This window comes from Hemitrygon akajei, chromosome 15 (genome assembly GCF_048418815.1).
Source record: "Hemitrygon akajei chromosome 15, sHemAka1.3, whole genome shotgun sequence".
Classification (NCBI taxonomy): Eukaryota; Metazoa; Chordata; class Chondrichthyes; order Myliobatiformes; family Dasyatidae; genus Hemitrygon; species Hemitrygon akajei.
In genome coordinates this window covers 76,690,556-76,713,267 of record NC_133138.1, presented here as the reverse complement: position 1 = coordinate 76,713,267, position 22,712 = coordinate 76,690,556, and the positions used below count along the sequence as shown (strand labels likewise).

Below are 22,712 nucleotides of genomic sequence, written 5' to 3'. Positions count from 1 at the left end.
AGTCGAAGGCCCAATATCTGAGAATCTGCGAGCCCTTCATTTTATCAGCCAGTTCAAATATCCTCACTGTTGGGATGGACACACTAAACATAAAGGGTCACTTTTGTGTGGGGACGCATTACTGCAGAATTCTAGGTATTGGGTGCAATAGAACCAGCCTTATACACCCAAGGCTGTCCATCTCCTTTCTCTGTCACTGTGGAGAGAACAAGTCCTAATCGTGCGATTTGTAGCTGGCCATGGGTTTGGCATAAGTGATGGAAGTGTTAAGAACTCTATAGTTGTATGGGAACATTTAGGGAGTGTAGTTCATACTTGCTGGTGGAGGTGAGGTGATGGATGCAAGTGAGAGATTGGCATCAACCGGGTATGGTGCCACCTTTAAAATATGCTGTTGGCATTCAGGGTTGCAATCAGCTGGCAAGGGGGTTGGGGGCCTGAGGGAGAACCAAAGTGAGATTAAAATTTTAAGCCTGGGGTACTTACACAGTGCTGATGTCTTTGTCAATATCTGTAGTCTGGAATTACTGGCCAGTAAATGTGAATGAAATTCACAAACAAGGTCCCTAGTCATGTGTTTCCTCAATGTTGGATGCCACTGTGCAGGTCTGGTTATCAGTGTGTCATATGTGGTTTATGATGGCACTAGTGAAACTACTGATTGGTGGCCAATGTAACAAAGAATACGTCTAAATGCATTATTATTAACATTTTCTCTGGTAAAAGTTTCGGTAAGCAAACACCGCAAACCATGGAGAGGCGGGCAGAGGCGAGGAAGAGTTGAGGGTTGAAGCGAATGGATGTGAGGTGAAGTTGGGGCGAGGTTGAGGCAGATTCAAAGCAAGTGGACTTGGGGCAAAGTTGGGGCAAGTGAAGGTGAGAAAAAGTCAAGGCCCATCGGCCTAAACTGAGAGCCAGAGAAGACCCGAGGTTTGATCGATCTGAGCACCAGGTTGACTCAGAAAAGTTGGGTGCAGGCCAAAGTGTGGCGGCAGGGTCCAGGCCCAGCATATCGAATTGACTGGGCCCAGGTCCTAGAGTGAGGAAAGGCCCAATGTTTTGACAATTTAAACGTCAGGCCAGAGTGAAAAGGCAGGGAATTGGGGCCAGAGGCGAGGGTTGGGTCACTTCTCCATGACATTTACTGGGCTCTGCACTGAACCGAGGCTGTGGCCTGCTCCGGCTGCACCGGGCCTTTGTCTATGGACTCACTTTCATTCTGAACACTATTTGCCTACTTCTGCTGATTGCACTATGTGTTTCTTTTTCTCAGCACATTTGGTGTTCGATGGTCTTTTTTACGGGTTCTTTTGAGTTTCTTTGTTTTGTGGCTGCTGGTTAGGAGACAAATCTCAAGGTTGTATAGTGCATACATACTTTGACACTTCGAACTTTGCAGGAAATAACTGGAAGCAAAATTGCAAACCAGATCCTGGATTACATTCAGCAAATGGTTTTCAGATGAGAAGCACAGATAATAGTAACAAATGCAAAAGGAATTCTTGGTCATGACTTCACAATTTTTTCATTGGATTTTACATGCCAAGTGTCTCCCCATTCCACCATTCCATGTCCTCTTGAAGTCTCTACCAATCTTCCTCACCACTTATAGAAGCTAGAAGAGTACAGCACAGGAATAGGCCATTCGGCCCACAATGTTGTATCGAGCCAGCTAAAAAGCAAACCAAAATCACCCAAACACTAATCCCTCCTACCTACACAATCCCTCCATCTTCCTCATATTCATGTGCTTATCTAAATGTCTCTTAGCAGCCTCTAATGGATTTGCCCTTACCGCCACAACAGGCAGCACATTCCAGGCATCCACCGCTCTCTGAGTATAGAACTTGCCCCTCACATCCCCCTTGAACCTACCCCATCTCACCTTCATTGCATGTCCTTTAGTATTAGATATTTCTAGCCTGGGAAACAAATACTCCCTGTCTACTCTATCTATGACTCTCATAATCTTACAGACCTCTATCAGATTGCCCCTCAGACTCTGGCGCTCTAAAGAAAACAACCCAAGTTTATTCAGCCTCTCAAGATAGCACGTGCCCTCTACCCTCCAGGTAGTGTGTCATTAGCAGAGTTTGGAATTGTGCCAAGTGGCCCTGTTTCAATTTCAAGGCCTAATTTGCTCACAGAATATGACCCACTATGAGGTTCAGCAGATGATTCCAGCTGTGACGAAACACGGGGTCAACGAGGCCGGTATTTAGCAGAGCGCAGAGGAGCAGAGTCAGAATCAGGTTTAGTTTCACAGATTATATTGTGCATTTTGTTTGTTTTGCAGCAGCTGTACAGAGCAATACATTAAAAACTGTAAAGTACAGTAAGAAATATATTAAAAATTAAATTATGTAAGTGGTGCAAAAAGAGAGCAAAAATAGTGAAGTGGTGTTCATGGGTTGGTTCATTGCCTGTTCAGAAGTCTGATGTTGGAGGGGAAAAAGCTGTTCCTAAGATATTGAGCATGTCTTCATTCTCCTGTACCTCCTCTCTGATGGTAGGAATAGGAAAAGAGCACGTCCTGGGTGATGAGGGTCCTTAATGATGGATGACTCCCTCTTGAAGCATTGCCTTCTGAAGATGTCCTCAACACTGATCCCTCAATGAGTGTGTGTGTGATCCCTCGACTTCCCTCCCTGAAAGTCCTCAATCAATTCTTCCATCTTACTGGCATTGAGTGCAAGGTTGTCGTTGTGGCACCACTCAGCCAGCTGATCAATCCCACTCCTGCACACCTCCCTGTCAGCATCTGAGATTCTGCCTGCAACGGCTGCGTCATTATTAAAATGGCATTCGAGCTCTCGTGGGGGTAGAGAGAGTAGAGCAGCCAGCCTGAATGTGAGCCCGTCGTGATTGTCAGTGAGGTGAAAATGTTCAGATGAATAAGAAGAAGTTGCATGAAACTCTGAGAAGGCTGGATATGGTGAGGGTGCATCCCTGACCAGGGGATCTGGAATGAAGCATGGAGACGTAAGAGACTGCAGACGTTGGAATCTGATTCATAACAAAAAGTGAGCTGCCTGAAGAAATCAGTGGCTCAGGCAGCATCACCGAAGGCAAGGAGCCGGTCAATGTTTCAGGTCAGGAACTTGGGGTACTGCACGACTCATTTGTGTCTGAGATAAAGAAAAAAATTCTTCACTCAGAGGGTGGTGAGGCTAGGAAGTTTTCAGCCAAGTCACTGAATGTGTCTGAGAAAGAGATAAAGAGAATTCTGAACAGAAAGAGTATGAGGACAGACTGCAATATGGTCCTGAAATACAGGACCAATACAATCATTGAGTAGTGGAACAGGATTGAAGGGCTAAATGGTCTATTCTTAAATCCAATTTTCTAAAATAGAAAAATCAATCTATTTTTAGGAAAGCTAGGAAAGAAAACCTCTTAAACAGTATCGAAATTCTGGACAGACCTCACGGAGTATTGTGTTCATTTCTGCTCCCCACATTATAGGAAGGGCGTGGAAGGGTGCAGGTGAGATGAGAGAAGAGAGGTTGAGTGAGCTAGATTTTTCTCTTTGCAACAGAAGGTGTATAAGATGATAAAAGGCACAGACGGGGCGGGGGGGGGGGGGGGGGCGCAGTCAGCACCTTTTTCCCAGCCTGGATATGCCTAATTAGAGAGGGCATAATTTTAAGGTGATTGGAGGAAGCATAGGGGTATGTCCGAGATAGTTTTTTTTTGCACAGTGAGTAGTGGGTGTGTGGAGTGCACTGCCAAGGGTAGTGGGAGAGGCAGATACATTAGAAAGATTTAAGAGACTCTCTTAAATGGAGGACAACATCCACCCATCCATCACGTCAACCATCGAGGACATTTTCAAAAGATAATGCCTCAAATAGGCAGCATCCATTAAGACCCCCCCCCACAATAACCAGGACATGCCCTCTTCTCATTACTACCATGAGGGAGGAGGTACAGCAGCCTGAAGGTGCACACTCAGTGTTTTAGGAATAGCTTCTTCCCTTCCGCCATCAGATTTCTGAACGTTTGTAAACCCATGAACACGACCTCACTATTTTGCTCTCTTACATTGCTACTTATTTATTTTTTTATATTTTTATTGTAACTTCTTTTTACGCATTTCACTGTATTGCTGTTGCAAACTACCAATTTCATGACATATGTCAGTTACTAAAAAAAACCTGATTCTGATTCTGGATGAAAGAAAAATGAAGGGCTGTGTGGGAGGGAAATGTTAGACTGATCTTGGAGCAGCTTAAAAGGCTGGCACGGCATTGTGGGCTGAATGGCCTGCCTGTGCTGTGCTGTTCTATGTGCTATGATTTAGAACATTTTCATTTGATCCATTCAGGTCGGATCTAAATATAGGTTCCAGAATTAAATGGCTGATGGTAAACTGCTTTCTCCCTGGATATTACTCTTTAGCTAAAATTTAGAGTTAGATCTTTGAAAATAATGGCAAACTAAAGAGGAAGACCAAGGCTTTAAAAAACAGGGCAACACCAAGACTGAAAAGAGCGAATTAAAATACAGTCATAGAGTAAATCAGGAAATGATCAAAAAAAGTGCAGACAATTGAAGAAAGTAAAACTTAAACTATTCTGAGCTTCTCGAAAGCAATTAATATGGACAATAATAATAAATAGGGCTTATTTTGTGATAAGCCCTAGCTTATCATAAAAGCTAGGGCCTATTCCACACTGTATCTCAATAATAAAATAATAAATGTTATCAGATCTTCTGAGTGTTTATGCTTCCGACCTCCAGCATGCCCTTTGCCTAACGTTTGGCTGTTGCAATTGGACCGGGCAAACATTAGACAAAGGGAGGGGGAGAAGCATTGGGAACTCAAGGAGAACGTTAAATGTGAGGACTGGGGAAAAAGGAGGCCAAACAGTTGAGGAAGGACAATGATGATGATGGTGTGGTGTAGATTATGAATTGTGAATAAGTCTTGATATGCACACAAAGGTTGCTGAGGCTAAGAATGTGGAGGTCAGTCTGTAATTTATAAATTCAGGGGATTAGTAAACATCGATTGATGAAAGAGTTAAGAAAGATTGACAAAAACTGTGGGCAGGCTTTAAAATAGGAATTGGCTGATTAAGATTATGATTATGTTTTAGTAACTTTGCCTTATTCCTGGTAAAGACATTGATTTGTATCAGTTCCACAGATATAGATTTTAATCTCCAATGCTGACTAGCAAGGTTGCATGAAAGGAGTAAGTCACTGTTGGACAGAATCTGATGCGATCATTGCAAGTTTAGCAAATGACAACCGATTACCATCTTAGAATTAATATGATTTAACTTTTTAATTATGTCAAATGTTTTCGCTTGCTTAATTAGCTTTTTTATCAAGCATTTTTATCTTATTCTGAACAAATGGTTCTCAAAACTAACTATTTTAGTTACAAATTTGATCACCAAACCATGCTACAAGGTAGGCTGATCTAATTCAGTTATGCTTATCTACTGCAGTACTCAACTTAGAAGTGTGACATGGAAATTGTTCCGATGATTTGTTTAGCCATTTATTCATCAGCAAGATGTAAACTTGGTTACCTCCTTCATGGGCACTAGCGTCCATTGTATCAAGGACATCTTCAAAGACTGATGCTTCAAAAAGGCCTCATCCTTCATTAAGGACTGCCACCACCCAGGACATGCCCTGTTCTCATTGCTACCATCAGGGAGGAGGTACAGGAGCATGAAGGCACACACTCAGTGACTCAGGAACAGCTTCTTCCCCTCTGCCATCTCATTTCTGAATGGACATTGAACCCATGAACACTACCTCACTACTTTTTAAATTTTATATTTACACTACTTACTTAATTTAGCTATTTAATCAATATATACTTACTGTAATTCACAGTTTTTTCCTAGTATTACATTCTGCATTATACTGCTGCTGCAAAGACAACAGATTTCACATGTGCCGGTGATATTAAATCTGATTTTGATTCTGATTATCTATTATATATGTTCTTGTCTTTTCTCAAAAGGCATTGACTTTTTTGTTGGCATGGATAACTTCTTGGGCAGCAGTAAGCTTATTGTTTCTTCATTCAGTTAGTTTATTCTTCATTGGCAAGTAGTCCGAACAAATGATAGGAACAATCCCCTTGCCACACTTTAACTTTGAGTACTGCAGTAGATAAAAGCTTAACTGAATTAGATCAACTACCCGATGGCACGGTGTGCCAATCAACTTTGTAATCAAACCCTGCAGAATGATGGCAAGTTTTGGGGCTGGTTGATTCTTGCTGTAGTTTGAACACCTACTGACAATAACACTGTCATGATGATAGCTCCAGGCTTTGTGCAGTTGTATAATAGAAGTGCATGACATAGCCATACAACAATCTAGAACACTGAGTCACGAAAATAATGTTAGATTCCCATTCTCCCTTCAGAGATAGTACTTTCAGCCACTACCTCTTTGGGCTCCTTCATTTCCTCACTTTCCACTGTGTTTTTGTGATGTCTCTTTTCCTTGTGTCTTCCATCACTTCTGCTCCTCTTTAATTAGAGATGGGAAGAATGAGGTCACGGTATGAGTGTTTTGATATTTATAATCAACATCTCTACTTCTCTCCATCTCTCAATTGCTCCTCGATCTCTTAATTTCTGCAGATCACAAAACGCTTCTCTAGTTGGTCTCTTGAATAGCTGTTATCCAAGCTCACCGCAATCATTAGAACCAATACCTGCTCCTCCATTCAATTATTATTTCACTCCCCCCTTTCTGCCCCGATTCTTTTGTTCTTTCATTTACTTTTCCTTTAAAGGTTAACCTTACTTGTGACCTTCTCAAGTGACGGAGGTGAGGGGGGAGGTGAATGGGCAGGTGCAGCACTTTGGCTACTTGCAGGGGTAAGTGCCAGGAGGGAGATTAGTGGGTAGGGGTGAATGAACAAGGGAGTGGTCCCTGTGGAAAGCGGGGGTGGGGGGACAGGTAAAGGTGTGTTTGGTGGTAAGATCCCTTTGGAGGTGGTTGAAGTGGTGGAGAATGACATCTTAATTGCAAAGCCTCATGGGTGGTAGGTAAGGACAAGAAGGGGCTCTATCACTGCTAAGATGCAGGAAGATGGGGTGAGCGTGGATGCTTGGGAAATGGAGGAGATGGAGCTGAGGGCAGCATCAATGGTGGAGAAAGAGAAACCCCATTCTTTGCAGAATGAGTGCACTCCTGATGTCTTGGAAAGGAAAGCTGCATCCTGGGAACAGATGCCAGTGGAGATAAAGGAACTGAGGAAAGGGAATAGCATCTTCTCAGGAGGCAGGGTGGGAAGAGGTATAGTCGAGATAACCATGGGAATCAGTAGGTTTAGAAAAGACGTCAGTCAACAATTGACATACTGAGCTGTATCCACAACTCTTAGCGGTTTCCCAAGGTCACTGGGAGAGCCCCTACCAAACCAAGCCACGAAGCTTCTAGATGGAATGTTTTCCATGGTGTATCAATCAAAAAATTGCAGACTTACCAAATTTCTTTTACCTCCTAAGGAAGTAAAGACACCTACATTGGACTATTGTTTTCTGGTTTAAAGCTCCACTTTCAATACTACACTTCCAAGCAAACTCATCTGTAAACTGTGAGACCTGGAGAGTCAACACCTCCCTGTCCAATTGGATCTTCGACTTCCTGATCAACAGATCGTGATCTGTAAGGACAACCAGCAACACTTCTGCGATGGCTATTCTCAACACAGGTAGCCCACAAGGTTGAGTGCTCAGCCCCCTCCTCAATTCCCTGAACACGTATGACCACGGGGCCAAAATCTGCTCTGACTTCCTCTACAAGTTTGCAGGGGGCTGCATCTCAAATACCACCACCACTGGTTTGATTTTCCTCCCGACGACGTCCCAAAGATGACATCTTACCCAGCTCTGCCTAAAAGTTACCCAGCTGAACTTCTGCTTCTGGCCTTTGGCCATGAGTGTTTTATTACTTCCTTTAATGTTGCTTAAACTAAAGTTGTCCAAAATTCTCCCATGTGTATCTTGTCACTCTAAATTCCTCATTGGCTATCAGCCTCAACATTTTTGAACAGTTCCTGATATATCAAATTAGATATTCTGGTAGTCACCTACAAAGTCCTTCACTTTTATTCCCCCCATGACTGCTGAAGTTCTTTCCAACCTGCTGTACTTCCCTCTTTTGGTTCAATGCTTCTGACAGCTTTTAACTGAAAATTTCTACTTGAAGCTCAACATGACGGTACTCAGGAATAAGATGAATTTCAAGTTGCCCCGTCAAACTCCTTCAGCCTTAGTTTAACAATTTCCATAAATCTATTTATTAACCATTTTATGATGGTAGATATCACGTTGTAGGTGCTATTCAGAAGGGTTGTTGACTTTCTTTTAGATTTTGTGTTTAGTTTGCATCTTAAAAGATTTTTAGCCACCTCAAAAAAGGTGTATGATCTGATCTTGTGGGAAACCTGTTTGTGAAAGCTGCGTGCTAAACACTCTTTCCTGAGGTCTCAACACAAATGTGAATTTTCACCAGGGTCCTGGAGGAACGTTGTTTCATTTTTACTGTGTACTGTGCCAGCAGTTTATGGTCGAAATGACAATAAAAGCACCTTGAACTTGAAATATCAGCTGAAGGTGAAGCTATTCACCTTCATTCATTGCAACGTGACTGCTGACATAACTTTTTTACACCGCACTACCCATATCAATTGCATATGCTCCTTATTAAATGACATTTCAGTAGACACTCAGGTTTGAGAGAATGCAGGAAATCATCAAGCTGCTTATAAATACCAATTTAAAAATTGCTTTGCACAGCTAAAGTTTAAAGGAAACTGGAGCTTGATTGGCACTCATCTGCTCCAATCATGCGCTTCATGATGTTATTCCGTCACAGCTAATCTGGGAATTCGTTTCCGCCTCCCTGACGCCACAGGAGGTCGGTTGCGATTTGTCGGTTTCGGAAAGCAGGGACTGCATTGGCTCCGGGAGTAAGGCGTCATCGCGGCAGATTTAAAATCCATTTGAAACCGGAAGTGAGCAGCTCGGGATTGTTTCTGTGCAGGATGGTGGTTACTCATCAGCGGGGGTAAGCGGACGATATTGGATTCGGAGAACTGGGTTTTACGGTAAAGAAAAGATAGTAGATCCGGGGCGAGAGCCGATTAAATAGTGTACTTTCTCGGTGGGGAGAGCCTGTTAGCATTATACACCCTTATGAACCAGGCATTAGGTTAGGAGACAGAAGATCATGTTGGATCCTCTTTACTGGAAGTTGCAAAGAAAAGCATTGTAACTTTTTTAAAAAAAACTGGTAATTGGCAAGAGAGTGAGAAGTGACAGTCTATTTAAAAAGAATTTCAGTAGGCACTGAGGTTTGAGATAATGCTGGAAATCCACGTGATTGCCCTGTATTTCGAGAAACTCCAGGATCCCTTGTGTCTATGAATGAGAAAGGGAGACGTGATCTTACTGTGTCAGACAGAGAGGGATTAAATCCTGTAAGGCTGAAGGAAGACTAGATTCCACTTACTGGGTGTTAGACCTAGACTAGGTCCCCTCCTCCTTCCCTTTCTCCTGTGGTCCACTCTTCTCTCCTACCAGATTCCTGTTTTTTTCCACCCCTTCATCTTTCCCACCCACCTGGCTTCACCTATCACCTTCTAGCTATCCTTCTACTCCTCTCACCACCTTTCTAGTCTGGTGTCTTCTCCCTTCCTTTCCAGTCATGGAGAAGGACCTCGGCGCAAAACATCGACTAATTATTCATTTCCATAGATGCTGCCTGACCTGCTGAGTTCCTCCAGCATTTTGTGTGTGTTGCTAGATGTTAGACAATTGGGAAAGGAGGAAGGGAGAGAAAAAGACATGAGTCTTTGTATAAGAGAGAAGAATCCTTTAACTTATTATATAGTTATGTAATTATTTATATTTATGTCTGTATTTGTTTAGTTTATACTTATTTCTCTATCTATTTAGAGATATAGTGCAGAATAGGCCCTTCAAGCCGCACCTCCCAGCAACCCCTGATTTACCTCCAGTTTAACCCTAGCCTAATCATGGGACAATTTCCAATGACCAATTAGCCTACTAAACGGTACGTCTTTGTACTGTGCGAGGACTGGGAGAAAACCCCCACGTTCCACGGGAGGCCATACAAAGTCCTTACAGTTGAACTCTGACTCCCTGAGCATCACGTTAGTAGGCGATGCAGAGTTGGAGAGGGGAAAATGCTTGTTTTTTCAGCGAGTTAGGGTAGCCACTGGGAGATGGGCTTAATTTTGTTCCTCTCGAGGCCTGAATTGGGGTGAGACAATAGAAACAAACTCTGTGTACTGGGGGGTTGAATTGAGAAAGAACGTGTGTTCTGTCTGTTCCATTGGCGAGAGAGTATGTCTGTATAGACCAAACCTTCTGCAGATGGTGTTGGAAGTAGGAATATAATTCTTTTCCTCTTTTAGGAATGAGGGTACATGGTATTGAATGAATGGAAGCAACAGGTCATCTTTACGACATCGTGGTAGAATCTATTCAACAGACAACAGCACTTAACAATTCTAAACTGGGTCCTTAAACTTGGAAGAAAGCAAACCATCTGCATGATCTGTTTTAGCCTCGATCAGTTCATGCTTGTTCAGGCTTCTTGCAGCTGATAATCTGATAAACCAAATTCACCAGTTTCTAAGAGGTAAGTGATTGTGTGATGGAAATAGCATTTCCTTTGCTCTTTTTAAATACTTAAGAGGGATTTATTAACTGTAGTTTTGTGTGGTGTATTTGCATAAATGTTGCAATTGGGGTTTCAGGTTTAAATGTATGCTTATCACAAGTTGCAAAATAAGTTTTCCTTTCTATTCTAAATGGATTATTTCTCCATCTGTGGGATGTAGATGCTGAGGATGATCATTTCTAATTGCCAAGTAGTGGTGAGCAGCATTCATGAACTGCAAGCTGGAATGGAAATATCCCACAGTGCTCTTAGAGGTGCTGACATTTGACGCAACAGTGACGTGAGTTGAGAGGAACAATGGTGTTCCCTGTCCCTCTCCATTGAGGATGGGTCTAGCACTTTCCAAGCTGGTACCAGAAGTTTTACCAAAGTGAAGAATAGAGCAACAAGCAATCTGGCGGAACCGAGCGGGCCGAGCTGCAGTGGGAGGAAAGAGTTGTCTCCCTGCTGTGTTCCAACGGCAGATTATTCGCTGCACCAGTGTACAGCCCTTTTGTATTCTGCTGTTGTCGTCATGATCGTGCTGAGATACCCAGGATTCGGTCGTTCTTCATTCGGGGTTGGTGCAGACTGCAACAACCTCAGCTCAGTCATGTCCTCACCTTGATGTGCACTCTACTGTCCAGTGAAGGTTCCCCCACTGCTTCAGAGTCTAGGCTGGGGGAGCTGGCAAATCACAAAGCGGCTGCCAGATCACATTCAGAAAATTGGTTCCAGTCATTTATTCCCAAACCCAATCCTCATTCCTCATGAATCATCAAAGTAGTGTTGTTATTAATATCTACTTAAAATGTTTCTAATGTTTTATATGACCTTAACTTTGATTAGGTTGTAAGGATGGCATTTCCTTTAAATATCCCTGTTTTATGAAGTGTAAGATTATTCTGTTCCCACTATGACCCCCAGCACGTATTTTTGATTTTTCTGAAACGCTGCAGTTGTTATTGTATCCATGCATATTGTACGAGTTCCAGCAGCTGCTCTGAATGGCAGCAACAGGCAAATTCCGTACGCTTGGTGCATTGCCCAAAAAGCAATAGCTTCTGACAGAGGGAGGCTCGGTTCCTGAAGTGAGTTAGATTGTGGTGCGTGGATGGTCGGAGATGTTTTAGATTTTACAGATTTTAATGCTGAGGTTGTCCTTTGCTCCAGACTGCTTGGTAACATCCATCTTCAGAGCAGTGAATGAGGTATCAGCATAAAGCGAGCAGTTTAGTGCCAGATACCAGATGTTGATGAAGAATACTGGTTGAGCAATGATTAAGTGGAGTCGATGGATTCCTAACTGTGGCCAGAGTCTAAATTCCTCTCCCACATTTGCTCTTTGTTCTTGCATAGTTGATGCCTATCCCAGACGGTGAGTGGGTCCTGGGAAGATATTTGGTGACTTTTGATTCTCCTTCTGCTGAAGGCTTGCCCTGAGCTCTGAGTAGCTGGACTTGTGATATCTATAGGTGCAGACGTGTGATATCTATAGGTGCAGACGTGTGATATCTATAGGTGCAGACGTGTGATATCTATAGGTGCAGACGTGTGATATCTATAGGTGCAGACGTGTGCCTACCTCTAGTGCACTAATTCAGATTGTTCTTGGGGAAACTGCATTCATCCCCAATTCAATTGACTATGTCCTGTAGTGTGGCAAATTATTGAATTGTTATTAGGCTTTGTCATGCTATAACCCAGTTGAATGCATTGGTCACATCTTGCATCGATCCATTTCATTGGAACAGACAAAATTAATCGTAAAACCTCCATGTTCTATATTTTACATTCTTTATAGCTCTTGTGTTTTATCAAACGATCATGAGTGAATCTTAAGTGAAACCTCTGCACGCTTGTCCTCTTTCCAGATGTTTGGGAACTGTGTTGCCATGATAGATGAGTGTGAAGATGCCACCATGACACTCAGTCCTGACTTCTGTCCGAGCTATCGACTGAACAGCAAGAAGTTGCTCTCCATTATCCAAGACAGTAACTCTTCCATGTCGTTCTCTCCTGAGCCTACAGCATCACCTAAGCAAGACCATTCCCTCAGCTTCTGTGATGGGTAAGCTGGGGTGGGGGGGAGGCAAGAGAGGATCATTTCCTAGCTCACAACAACTGAAAGCAGAGGGAAGATTTTATCGCGTTCCTTCTTTATGTGTCAATAATCCAGGGTGAAAAGAAAAGCACAAGGAAATGTTGCAAGGGCTCATGAGAATTCCTTTTACAGCTTGCCATGTGCTCCGCTCTCTGAGGCTGAGTTTAGACTAAGAAATGCGAAGGAATTTCAGAGCATCGTAGTTGAATGATTCAGAGCTATTTGTTCCAGGGAATCCTTTAATGGATGAACTGGCACGGAGGGGTGGACTAAATCTGTCTTCCTGAGGGCTGCTCCTGCAGTCCACAGCTGGGAATAGCTGCTCTCAAAACCTGTTTATCCATGTCTATCCATGGCCTCCTCTACTGTCAAAATGAATCCAACCTCAGGTTGGAGAAACAACACCTTATATATCGGCTGGGTAGCCTCCAACCTGATGGCATGAACATTGACTTCTCTAACTTCCGTTAATGCCCCTCCTCCCCTTCTTGCCCAATCCCTGACATATTAGTTGTTTTTTTCCTCTCTGCCCATCACTCTGCCTGTTCTCCATCTCCCTCTGGTGCTTCCCCCCCCCCCCCCCCCAAAATTTCTTTCTCCCGAGGCCTCCCGTCCCATGATCCTTTCCCTTCTCCAGCTCTGAATCACTTTCGCCAATCACCTTTCCAGCTCTTAGCTTCATCCCACCCCCTCTGGTCTTCTATCATTTTGCATTTCCCCCTTCCCCCCCTCCACTACTTTCAAATCTCTTAGTATCTCTCCTTTCAGTTAACCCTGACGAAGGGTCTCGGCCCGAAACGTCGACAGTGCTTCTCCCTATAGATGCTGCCTGGCCTGCTGCATTCCACCAGCATTTTGTGTGTGTTGTTTGAATTTCCAGCATCTGCAGATTTCCTCGTGTTTGCTCAAAACCTGTTACTGAGGTGAGGACGGGAGCTGTTTGGTGGGTTGTTCCCTTTCCTTAGGTTTGCATTTCTGTGGAGCTGCTGACAATCTATTCAATCTGCACTTTCCGTATAGCCCGGATTGCTTTCTCTGCTCCGCTCTATCTCATATTTTATTCTTGTGCTCGATCTGCAACACAATCTTCCATTCTATTTCGTGCTCTGGAATTCTCTAACTTGTCTCAGTGTTTCACTTTCTGTGCTTCACCTTTCAAAGTGTCTGGATACTCTGACCTACTTGTCGGCCTTGTCTTCTTCCAAGCGGTTCCTGAAGTCTGGGTCACCTGCAGTGTGGCAGAGATGCAAATCATTTTTAGTTATGCTGGCAGTTATGAGGTTTGACAGCTGCTGTTTACCCAAAGGATTTTTTTGTCACTGATTTGTGCAGCTGTTTAGCACGTTTCCCACTTGGGGAAGGGTCTCTGGGGATTAAGGATGGCTTGCTTCCACTTTGGTTTTGTGGATTCCAAGGTGCCAGATGAGTTGAGTGTGCAGAACTACAGACTTGATCAGAATCAGGTTTAACATCACAGGAATATGTCATGAAATTTATTGTTTTGTGACAGTTGTATATCGCAATACATAAAATATTTCTTATTGTAACATAGTTTTTAAAAAAAATTAAATGAGCTGAGCAAACACAATGTTGAGGTAGTGGATCTGGATTAATTGTCCATTCGGAAATCTTGATGGCGGAGGCTTAAAAAGCTCTTCCTAAAGCGTTGAGTGTGTATCTTCAGGTTCCTGTGCCACTACCTCGATGGTAGTGATGAGAAGGAGGCAGGTCCTGGGTGATGGGGCCCGTAATGATGGATGCCCCTTTCTGAGGCATTGCCTTTTGAAGAAACTCTCGATGCTGGAGAGGCCAGAGCCCACAATGGAGCTAGCTGAGTTTACAGCTTCCCGATCCTGTGCAGTCCCCTCCCCATAGCGGACGGTGATATGACCAGTTAAAATGCTCTCCATGATACTTTCGTAGAAATTTATGGGTCTTTGGGGTAATACCAAGTCTCCTCAGACTGATGAAGTGTATCTGCTGTTGTGCCTTCTTTGTAAATTCCATTAGCATGTTGGGCCGAGGATAGATCTTCAGGGATGTTGACACCCAGGAAAGTGAATCTTCTCACCCTTTCCACTGCTGATCCCTCGATAAGGACTGATGTGTGTTCCCTCGACTTCCCCTTCCTGAAGTCCACAATCAATTCCTTGGTCTTACCGAAACTGGGTGCAAGGTTGTTGCTGTGATACCACTCAACCAGCTAATCTATCTCACTCCTGTACACCTCCTCACTATCTGTTATCATCAGCAAAGTTAGAGATGGCATTTGAGCTGTGCCTAGCCACACAGTGGTGGGTGTAGAGAGAGTGGAGCAGTGAGCTCAGTGCACCAGTGATGACTGTCAGCGAGGAGGAGATGTTATTTCCGATCTGTGGACTCCCACTGCGGAAGTCAAGGATCCACTTGCAGGTGGGGGTCCAGAGGTCCATGTTTTTATTTATTATTTATTGTTTGTTTATCCATCTGTTGACCTATAGTGTGGAACAGGCCCTTCTGGCCCTTCAAAACACACTGCCCGGTGATCACAGCACAATTTATAATGACCAATTAATCTATCAAATGTGGGAAGAGCCAAGCACCTGGAGAAAACCCTCGCGGTCGAGGGGAGAACGTAGAAATGCCTTCCAGGCAGCTGCGGGATTTGAACCCAGGTCGCTGGTACTATAAAGCATTGTGCTAACCACTACTCTGCTAACATGCTGCTCTGAGAATTGGAGCTTGTTCATTTGTGCTGAGGGTATGATGGTGTTGAACGCTGAGCTGTAATCAATAAACAGCACCCTGGGGGAGATATTGCTGTTGTCTAGGTGATCCAAGACCGAGTGGAGAGCCAGTGGGATTGCGTCGGCCGGCAAATTGCAGCGGGTTGAGGTCCCTGCTTCAGCAGGAGTTGATTCTCGCCATGGCCAACCCCTCAAAACACTTCGTCACAGTAGGTGTGAGTGCAACTAGTTGTTAGTCATTGAGGTAGCTCGCCACTGGTATGATTGTCCCCCTTTCGAAGCAGATGAGAGCCTTTGACTGCAGCAGTGAGAGTGTCCTGAACACTCCCACCAGTTGGTGGGCGCAGGTTTCCATTACCCTACCAGGTACACCGTCGGGGCCTGACGCCTTGCAAGGCTTCACTGTCTCAAAGTGTTCTGACGTCGGCCTCAGAGACAGATTACAGGATCACACGATGCTGCAGGAATTCTCGCAGGTGTAGTTTTATTCTCCTTTACAAAGCACGCATAAAAGGAGTGAGCTCGTGCGTTGTTTCCTGACTGCTGATCACAGTACTCAGCTCCTCTAGTACCTGCCTTTGCCCGAGCTGGAATGTACCAGGATGAAGGTGGAAAACTCCTTCAGCAGGTTGCATGGATGCTGCCTGACTGGTAGAAGCTCCAGGCTGGGTGACCCTCCCACAGATGGAGCAGTGAGGGAGAGTAGCTGTTTTATGGTGCGGACTCAGTCTGTTGTCTACACGGGCTGACCACGTGCTCCTGATGAATGGACTTGAGGTTCCAATTATCCTCCTGAATGCTCCTTTCCTACTTTAAGCAGTTGTGGACTGGGGATCTTAAAGTGTCAGTAATTATATACTTTCCCAAAGAGGCTTTTGACCAGATTCCTGCCTCTATTTTCGTCTGTCTTTTCATAATTCTTTCTGTAATGGAGCTCAGAACAGAATTTCTCTGTGAAGTATAAATACCGGCCAGAGGCCAAAGAAAATTAGGTGTTTTCTGATGATATTTAAACTGGAACTCACTACAGTTAGAATCCAGTTATTCTCCTAAATAAATAATTAAAAGCATTTCACCTTGGACAGTTTGGTTTAAGACTGTTTTAAATGAGTTTCCTGAAAATGAGAATATTTATGGCGTCAGGTCCAAAAATATACAACTGCTCTACGTCTGGGTCCAAATTAATGAGCAAAAACAGCAAAGAAATGTTTATGTTCCTGGTGTTGAAGCAAATGACATTTACTTTACCTAAACTGAATGTTATCAGTGACATTCTTAATGTATAACACGACCGCAAAGGTGTCACCGCCTGTGGTTGAAGAATATACCGATTTCAGTTAGCACCTGCTCCCAAAAGCAGTGCTGGTTAAATGTCTTCTCAGTCTTGCTTTTGGTTTAGAGTACGTTGGAATATTGTTGGAGTTGCAAGCAATCGGCTGTTTCCGTGGTTGGCAAGCTTTGGCAGTATTTCAAGTTGAGAATTGGAGGAAATGGCAAAATAATGAAAATCAATTTTAGAGAGAGGACAAGAGAATAGTAGCTCGGGTTAGAAAAGAGGCCGCAGCATTGGAACGGTAAAATAATGCAGCGACAATAGCTTGTAGAGTAGCAGGAGGGAAAATGGTCCAGGTCGGGTCTACATCAGGGAGAAGAAGACACAGCAGGTTTTGGTGTTGGAATGTGCATATGGGGTTTTCTACAGGGTTGTAACACCTGCGTTTAGTTCTCTGTGGAAGTTATTTAGTAAAAAAAACTGAGAAAACTAGTTCTTGATAATTAGATAGAGAAGCTGATGTCAGACAATGAGAACGAATGCTTTAATTTTCCACGTCTAAACTGCACACTTCCTTTTTTTTCACAGAAATTGTGCGAGCAGATGGGTTTGGTAAAAGTTAGATGATTGTAATTAAGATTTATGGGGAGCTAGAGCAAATGTCCTTGATGTGAGCCATTTGGAGTCTCTGCAAGCTGTCCTGATAGCAATGATTGATTTTTTCCATTTGACTTAAAATTCTGTCAGTCTGCTTTAAAGATATTTCTTAAATGCAACTGAATAGGTGTAAAACTGCAGGGGGAAAATGTAAAACTGTGTATAAAAGCTGAAGTACTTTGAAGCTAAAATTTGTTGCAATTGGCATTACAAAGTCTGTTCAACTGTTTTCTTTCTGTGTCTCCGTGCAGGAACAAAGATAAACCTGGAGTCTGTTAATTATGAAAGAATTAATTTTGAATCACCCCCACCACCCCCTCCCGGTACCCAGTTTTCTATTGTCAGAGTGCCTGAATATACATAGACGTCTTCTAACAGTAAGAATTAACAGTTGTCAAAGATAATTTGTATGTTTTACAGCCAAACTAATTATTTCAGTGAAACTCCGAAACGTTGCCTGGACTTGTCAAATCTGAGTAGCGGGGGCGAGGCATCAGCCTCTCCAGACACTGTACTCAGAGGTCAGTAACACTTGCTACTAAATTAGTTATTTTCTGTTCTAAAGCCCATCTTTCTTTGTGCTGTAACTTTGTATATAAAGTAAAATCAGAAACTTAAAGCATCCAGCAGGTTAGGCAGCATTTGCAGACAGCTGATCACTTTCCAGAAAAATGTTTGGATTTCCTTGAGTTTGGAGAAGAGCTGGATGGCAAGTGTGACAAAAAATAAACAATTGGAATATCACAGGAGGGTTTGTTGACGATGGGATAAATGCATTTTATTTGTAAATTTTAAACAAAGATAAAGTTAATTTATATCAAGATGTATTTCTGCAGACGAGCTTTCGTCTATTTGCTGGATCAAATAGGATTCTGGTTACTAGCTTCTCAGAAGCAAATCAAAATATCTTCAGTTCTTTTATTTTTGGCAGAAGTGTAAGAAACTTGTGCTTAATTGCTTCTCAATTATGTGCTCTGCTCCCGTATTGTGGGGAGCCCCCACATCCTATAATCAGGGAAGTAATTTCAGCTTTTCAGTAATCACTGCCATGCTGGCCACCCATTTTGGATTTAAAATGGTGCCCTTTGTGTATGCAATGTCAGACTTTATTACAGATGTAAATCAATCTTAAATAAGCATCTTTGGCCTGCAAAAAAAGAAGCAGATGCTTTCCAATCTGCGATACAACTAGCCTGTCAATCTGAGTTTTCAATCTCTGTTACAACAGTTGAAGGTTTAAATGTATATCAGACTTTCTGTTGTTTCAGGTTGGTGCCTTGATTCACCTGGTGTAACAGATGCACAAACTGGAGAATTGTGAGTAATCTTCTGCTGCTGACTTGATTAGACCTTTAACAGAGAAAGTTTTATGAAGAGAAAGGCTTGTGATAGCCTCGTATAAATTAACATGGATTGAGTATTTGTCTCAAATGAGCCATTTTCTTGATGATTGGCATCCCTATTTGCAATAAAGTTAAATTTGAGGAAATGTCATTTAGCCATCTTGCCCATAAGAAGTAGTCTGTTTGCATTATCAAATTATTTTTTTCCAGAAACTGGAACACATTTTTGTTTCCATTCAGAATGAATGTGCCATCCATTTGTTGGGAAAGATACTGTGGGTGGTTTATGTCTATTAATTCCTTTTTTTTAAAACTGTGTGCCACCCTCTTCCCCAACTCTTTCCAGAGTGGCTCTACTGTTTGCCTCATATCCCGACTGTTACCATCCTCTCCCCTACTTTAAAAATGGTTGTTGGCACGTGTATTATTTAGGTATTGTCTCGAAAAAGAATACAAATGCTATTTAATAACAGCATTTTTCTGAAGGAGATCGTTCCTTGAAGCATGACTAAGATCGTGGGAAAAGAAGTGGTGTGATGGATGGATATTCCATTGCTAACTTCAGCTTTCTAGCACCACAACATGACCCTCCCAAAGGGTCACAGATAACCAATCAAAATTCCGTGCTCAGCTTTTTGGTGTATACAAGTAAAGAGTGAGGTCTTGTAAGGCCACGTAAAATAATGGGGTTATGTTAACAGGCCTGCAACAAAACAGACAACACTGGCTAAGCTATTTGCATCATTGTGACTGAGTTCAAGGAAGCTTCCAGACCAAACTGATTTGCCACTTAGCTAATCAAACATGGTTATGGCATACTTAATCAATATTTGTGTACTCTGCCCTCACAGTATTAACTTAGGGTGCCAGGAATCTCTGTCCCCTGAAGTTTTTAGACCATCTGTGTGAATTGCTTTGTTCCAGCAAAGGCATCTGAGAAACATCACTTGTAGATAATGTCAACTGGTAGCAAAACAGTATAAATGTTGGATGGATAGCATCTGGGATTACTACAAATGCCGAGGAGAATGACTGAAGGACACTGTGACAGAAAGAAAAACTAGAATTCATTCTTCAACATTTAATTTCTGCCATGGACAACTAGTTCATCTGCAACTCGTTGGAATGTTCCTTTAGTTTGTTAGAATTGTATCTTGTTTGGAAAGCGTAATTCATATATCTTTTGGAATTCTGAAATCTTTTATCAATCAGAAACCCTCTGAGGTTTAAATGTGTTAAGAACTATTTATCAGTAAAAATAAAATAAACTGACTTTAAAATGTTTTGTTAGCTGGAAGTATCTCCTCCTTGGTGGGGGGGGGGGTGTCTCACCACTCAAGTAGTGGGTATTGGCAGTGGACTAGACAGGGGAGTAAGCTAGTCCTCGAGTTGATACAGTATAACCTCGCTGTAGTGAAGGTACCTATATGGATGGGGCTTGAAATCTGCTTTTGAGTTTAGGGCTTTGCAGACAGTGAACCCAATACCTCACAGTGGTGAGCTACATTAAGTACAGCTGGTTGGACATGATGTCATCTGATGGTTTTGGAGGTGATTACGAGTGACTTTGGGCCTGACTGGGAGGTGTGTATTGGGCAAGATGGTGAGAGGTGCAGAGCTCATCGACTTCATCAACTTTGCCTCCAACTTCCACCCTCCCCTCAAATTTACCTGGTCCATTTCTGCTCTCAGGATGAGGCTTTTCATTCCAGAACTAAGGAGATGTCCTCCTTCAAAGAAAGGGCTTCCCTTCCTCTACCATCAATGCTGCCCTCAACCATTTCGTGCATGTCTGCCCTCAGCCCATCTTCCTGCCAACCCCTCCAGGGACAGGGTTCCGCTTGTCCTCACCTCCCACCACCCCACCAGACTCTGCGTCCAGCACATAGTTCTCTGTAACTTATGCCATCTCCAACGGGATCCCGACATCAAGCACATCTTCTCTTCCCTCTCCCACCCCCCGCTTTCTGCTTTCTGCAGGGATCGCTCCCTACACAACTCCCTTGTCCATTCGTCCCTCCTGGACCTTACCCTTGCAAGCGGAACAAGTGCCACACCTGCCCCTATACCTCCTCCCTCACCACCATTCAGGGCCCCAAACAGCCCTTCCAGGTGAGGCAACACTTCACCCGTGAGCCTGTTGGGGTTGTATACTGTGTCCGGTGCTCCCGGTGAGGCCTCCTGAATATCGGGAGACCACTTCGGCAAGCTCTTGTGCTCCATCTGCCAGAGAAAGCCGGATCTCCCAATGGCCCCCCATTTTAATTCCACTTCCCATTCCGACATGTCAGTCTGTGGCCTCCTCTACTGTTGCGATGAGGCCACACTCAGGTTAGAGGATTAACACCTTATACTCCGTCTGGGTAGACTCTGACCTGAAGCATGAACCGATTTCTTGAACTTCTGGTAATTCAGTCTCTCTCACCCCCACCCCCCCATCTCCTTCACCATTCCCCCTTCCCCCTTTCTCGCTCTCACCTTATCTCCTTACCTGCCCATCACCTCCCTCTGGTGCTCCTCCCCCTTCTTCTTTCTTCCATGGCCTTCTATCCTCTCCCATCAGATTTCCTCTTCTCCAACCCTTTAGCTCCTTCACCAATCAACTTTCCAGCTCTTTACTTCACCCCTTCCCTCCCACCCTCCTGATTTCAGCTATCAAAGAACAAAACGGCACAGTACAGGCCATTTGGCCCACAATGTTGTGCTGACCCTTAAACCCTGCCTCCCATATAACCCTCCACTTTAAATTCCTACATATACCTGTCTAGTGTTCTCTTAATCACCTTGTGTTTCTTCCTCTCCTCCCCCACCATCTTACTCTGTCTCCTCCTCTTTGTTTCTCCAGTCACGATGAAAGGGTTTGACCTGAAACACCGACTGTACTTTTTTCCACAGATGCTGCCTGGCCTGCTGAGTTCCTCCAGCATTTTGTTGTTTGGATTTCCGGCATCTGTAGATTTTCCTTGTTTGTGGCCTATTTTTTCTGTTGCTTGATTGTTTGGGTTGTGTGTGTTCGAGGTTGGAAGGGGGTGGTTGCAGGAGGAGGGGGGTTGCAGTTTTTCTCCCCTGGGAGTGAGGAAAAGAAATAATTTGATATGGTGGGAGGGGTTGTAGTGAAGAAAGGAACAGGATCAAACCAAGGAATAGAACAAGCAAGACCCAAGTGATGAGAATAGTGAGCAAGGGTTGGGGTGGTTAGATGTGGTTTAGACATTTCTCATGGTGTCAGGAGGTCAAAAGCTTGAAGCTCGAGTCTCAAATCAGTCAAGGAATCAGAGATTTTGGAGGCAGGAGGGTTTGGGATCTCTGGTGGAAGAGGGTGGGAAGAACTGGGTCTAGATGTAGGCAAGGATTTGGTAGGTATGCAGTATTGAGATAACTGATGAGGAAATGATAGTCCAAAAGGTAATTAATTGCCTAATACAGAAGGTTCACATAACTGGACGTCTGGCCCCATGAGCCTATGCAGCACATTAACAAGCAACTAATTTTACTTTCATTCTCCCCATATTCCCAGCAGATTTATCTGCCTGCACATTAGAGGGGAGTTTGCTGTGGTCAGTTTGCAAGTAACCACATCCCACTTGGGATGTGGAAATTAACTGAAATGCCAAGGAAATATCCAACGTCCAAATTCCCCCACGGATAGTGTTGGAGGTCAGGTTTGAATCCAGCTGTGTGCAGTTGCTCTGCTAGATGAGTCACTGTGCTATTTAATTGCAAAGGAAAAATAAAGATGAGAGCTTTTGTTACACATACATCAAAGCATACAGTGAAATGTATCTTTTGCATTGGCGACCAACACAGTCAGAGATGTGCCTGGGAACAGCCCACAATTATCACCATGATTCTGGTGCCAACATAAGATGCCCACAACTCACTGACACTAACTTGAACATCTTTTTGGAATGTGGGAGGAATCCAGAGCACCCTGA

At 43.5% G+C, this 22,712-nt stretch overlaps 1 protein-coding gene across 3 annotated transcripts in view; it reads left to right on the top strand.

Annotated features, from left to right (window-relative positions):
- Nucleotides 1-8,995: 8,995 nt before the first annotated feature.
- Nucleotides 8,996-22,712, top strand: part of LOC140739484 (M-phase inducer phosphatase 1-B-like) — a 45,762-nt gene continuing 32,045 nt past the window's right edge. Inside the window, exons 1-5 of one of the 3 annotated variants that reach the window (XM_073067829.1) lie at nt 8,996-9,054; nt 10,427-10,653; nt 12,549-12,745; nt 17,873-17,955; nt 18,703-18,751. In XM_073067829.1, coding sequence (XP_072923930.1) covers nt 12,549-12,745; nt 17,873-17,955; nt 18,703-18,751 — 329 coding nt within the window. In that variant the 5' untranslated portion in view covers nt 8,996-9,054; nt 10,427-10,653. Of the gene's footprint in view, nt 9,095-10,426; nt 10,654-12,548; nt 12,746-17,854; nt 17,956-18,702; nt 18,752-22,712 lie in introns of all 3 variants that reach the window. The other 2 variants (XM_073067827.1, XM_073067828.1) reach the window with 2 other exon arrangements.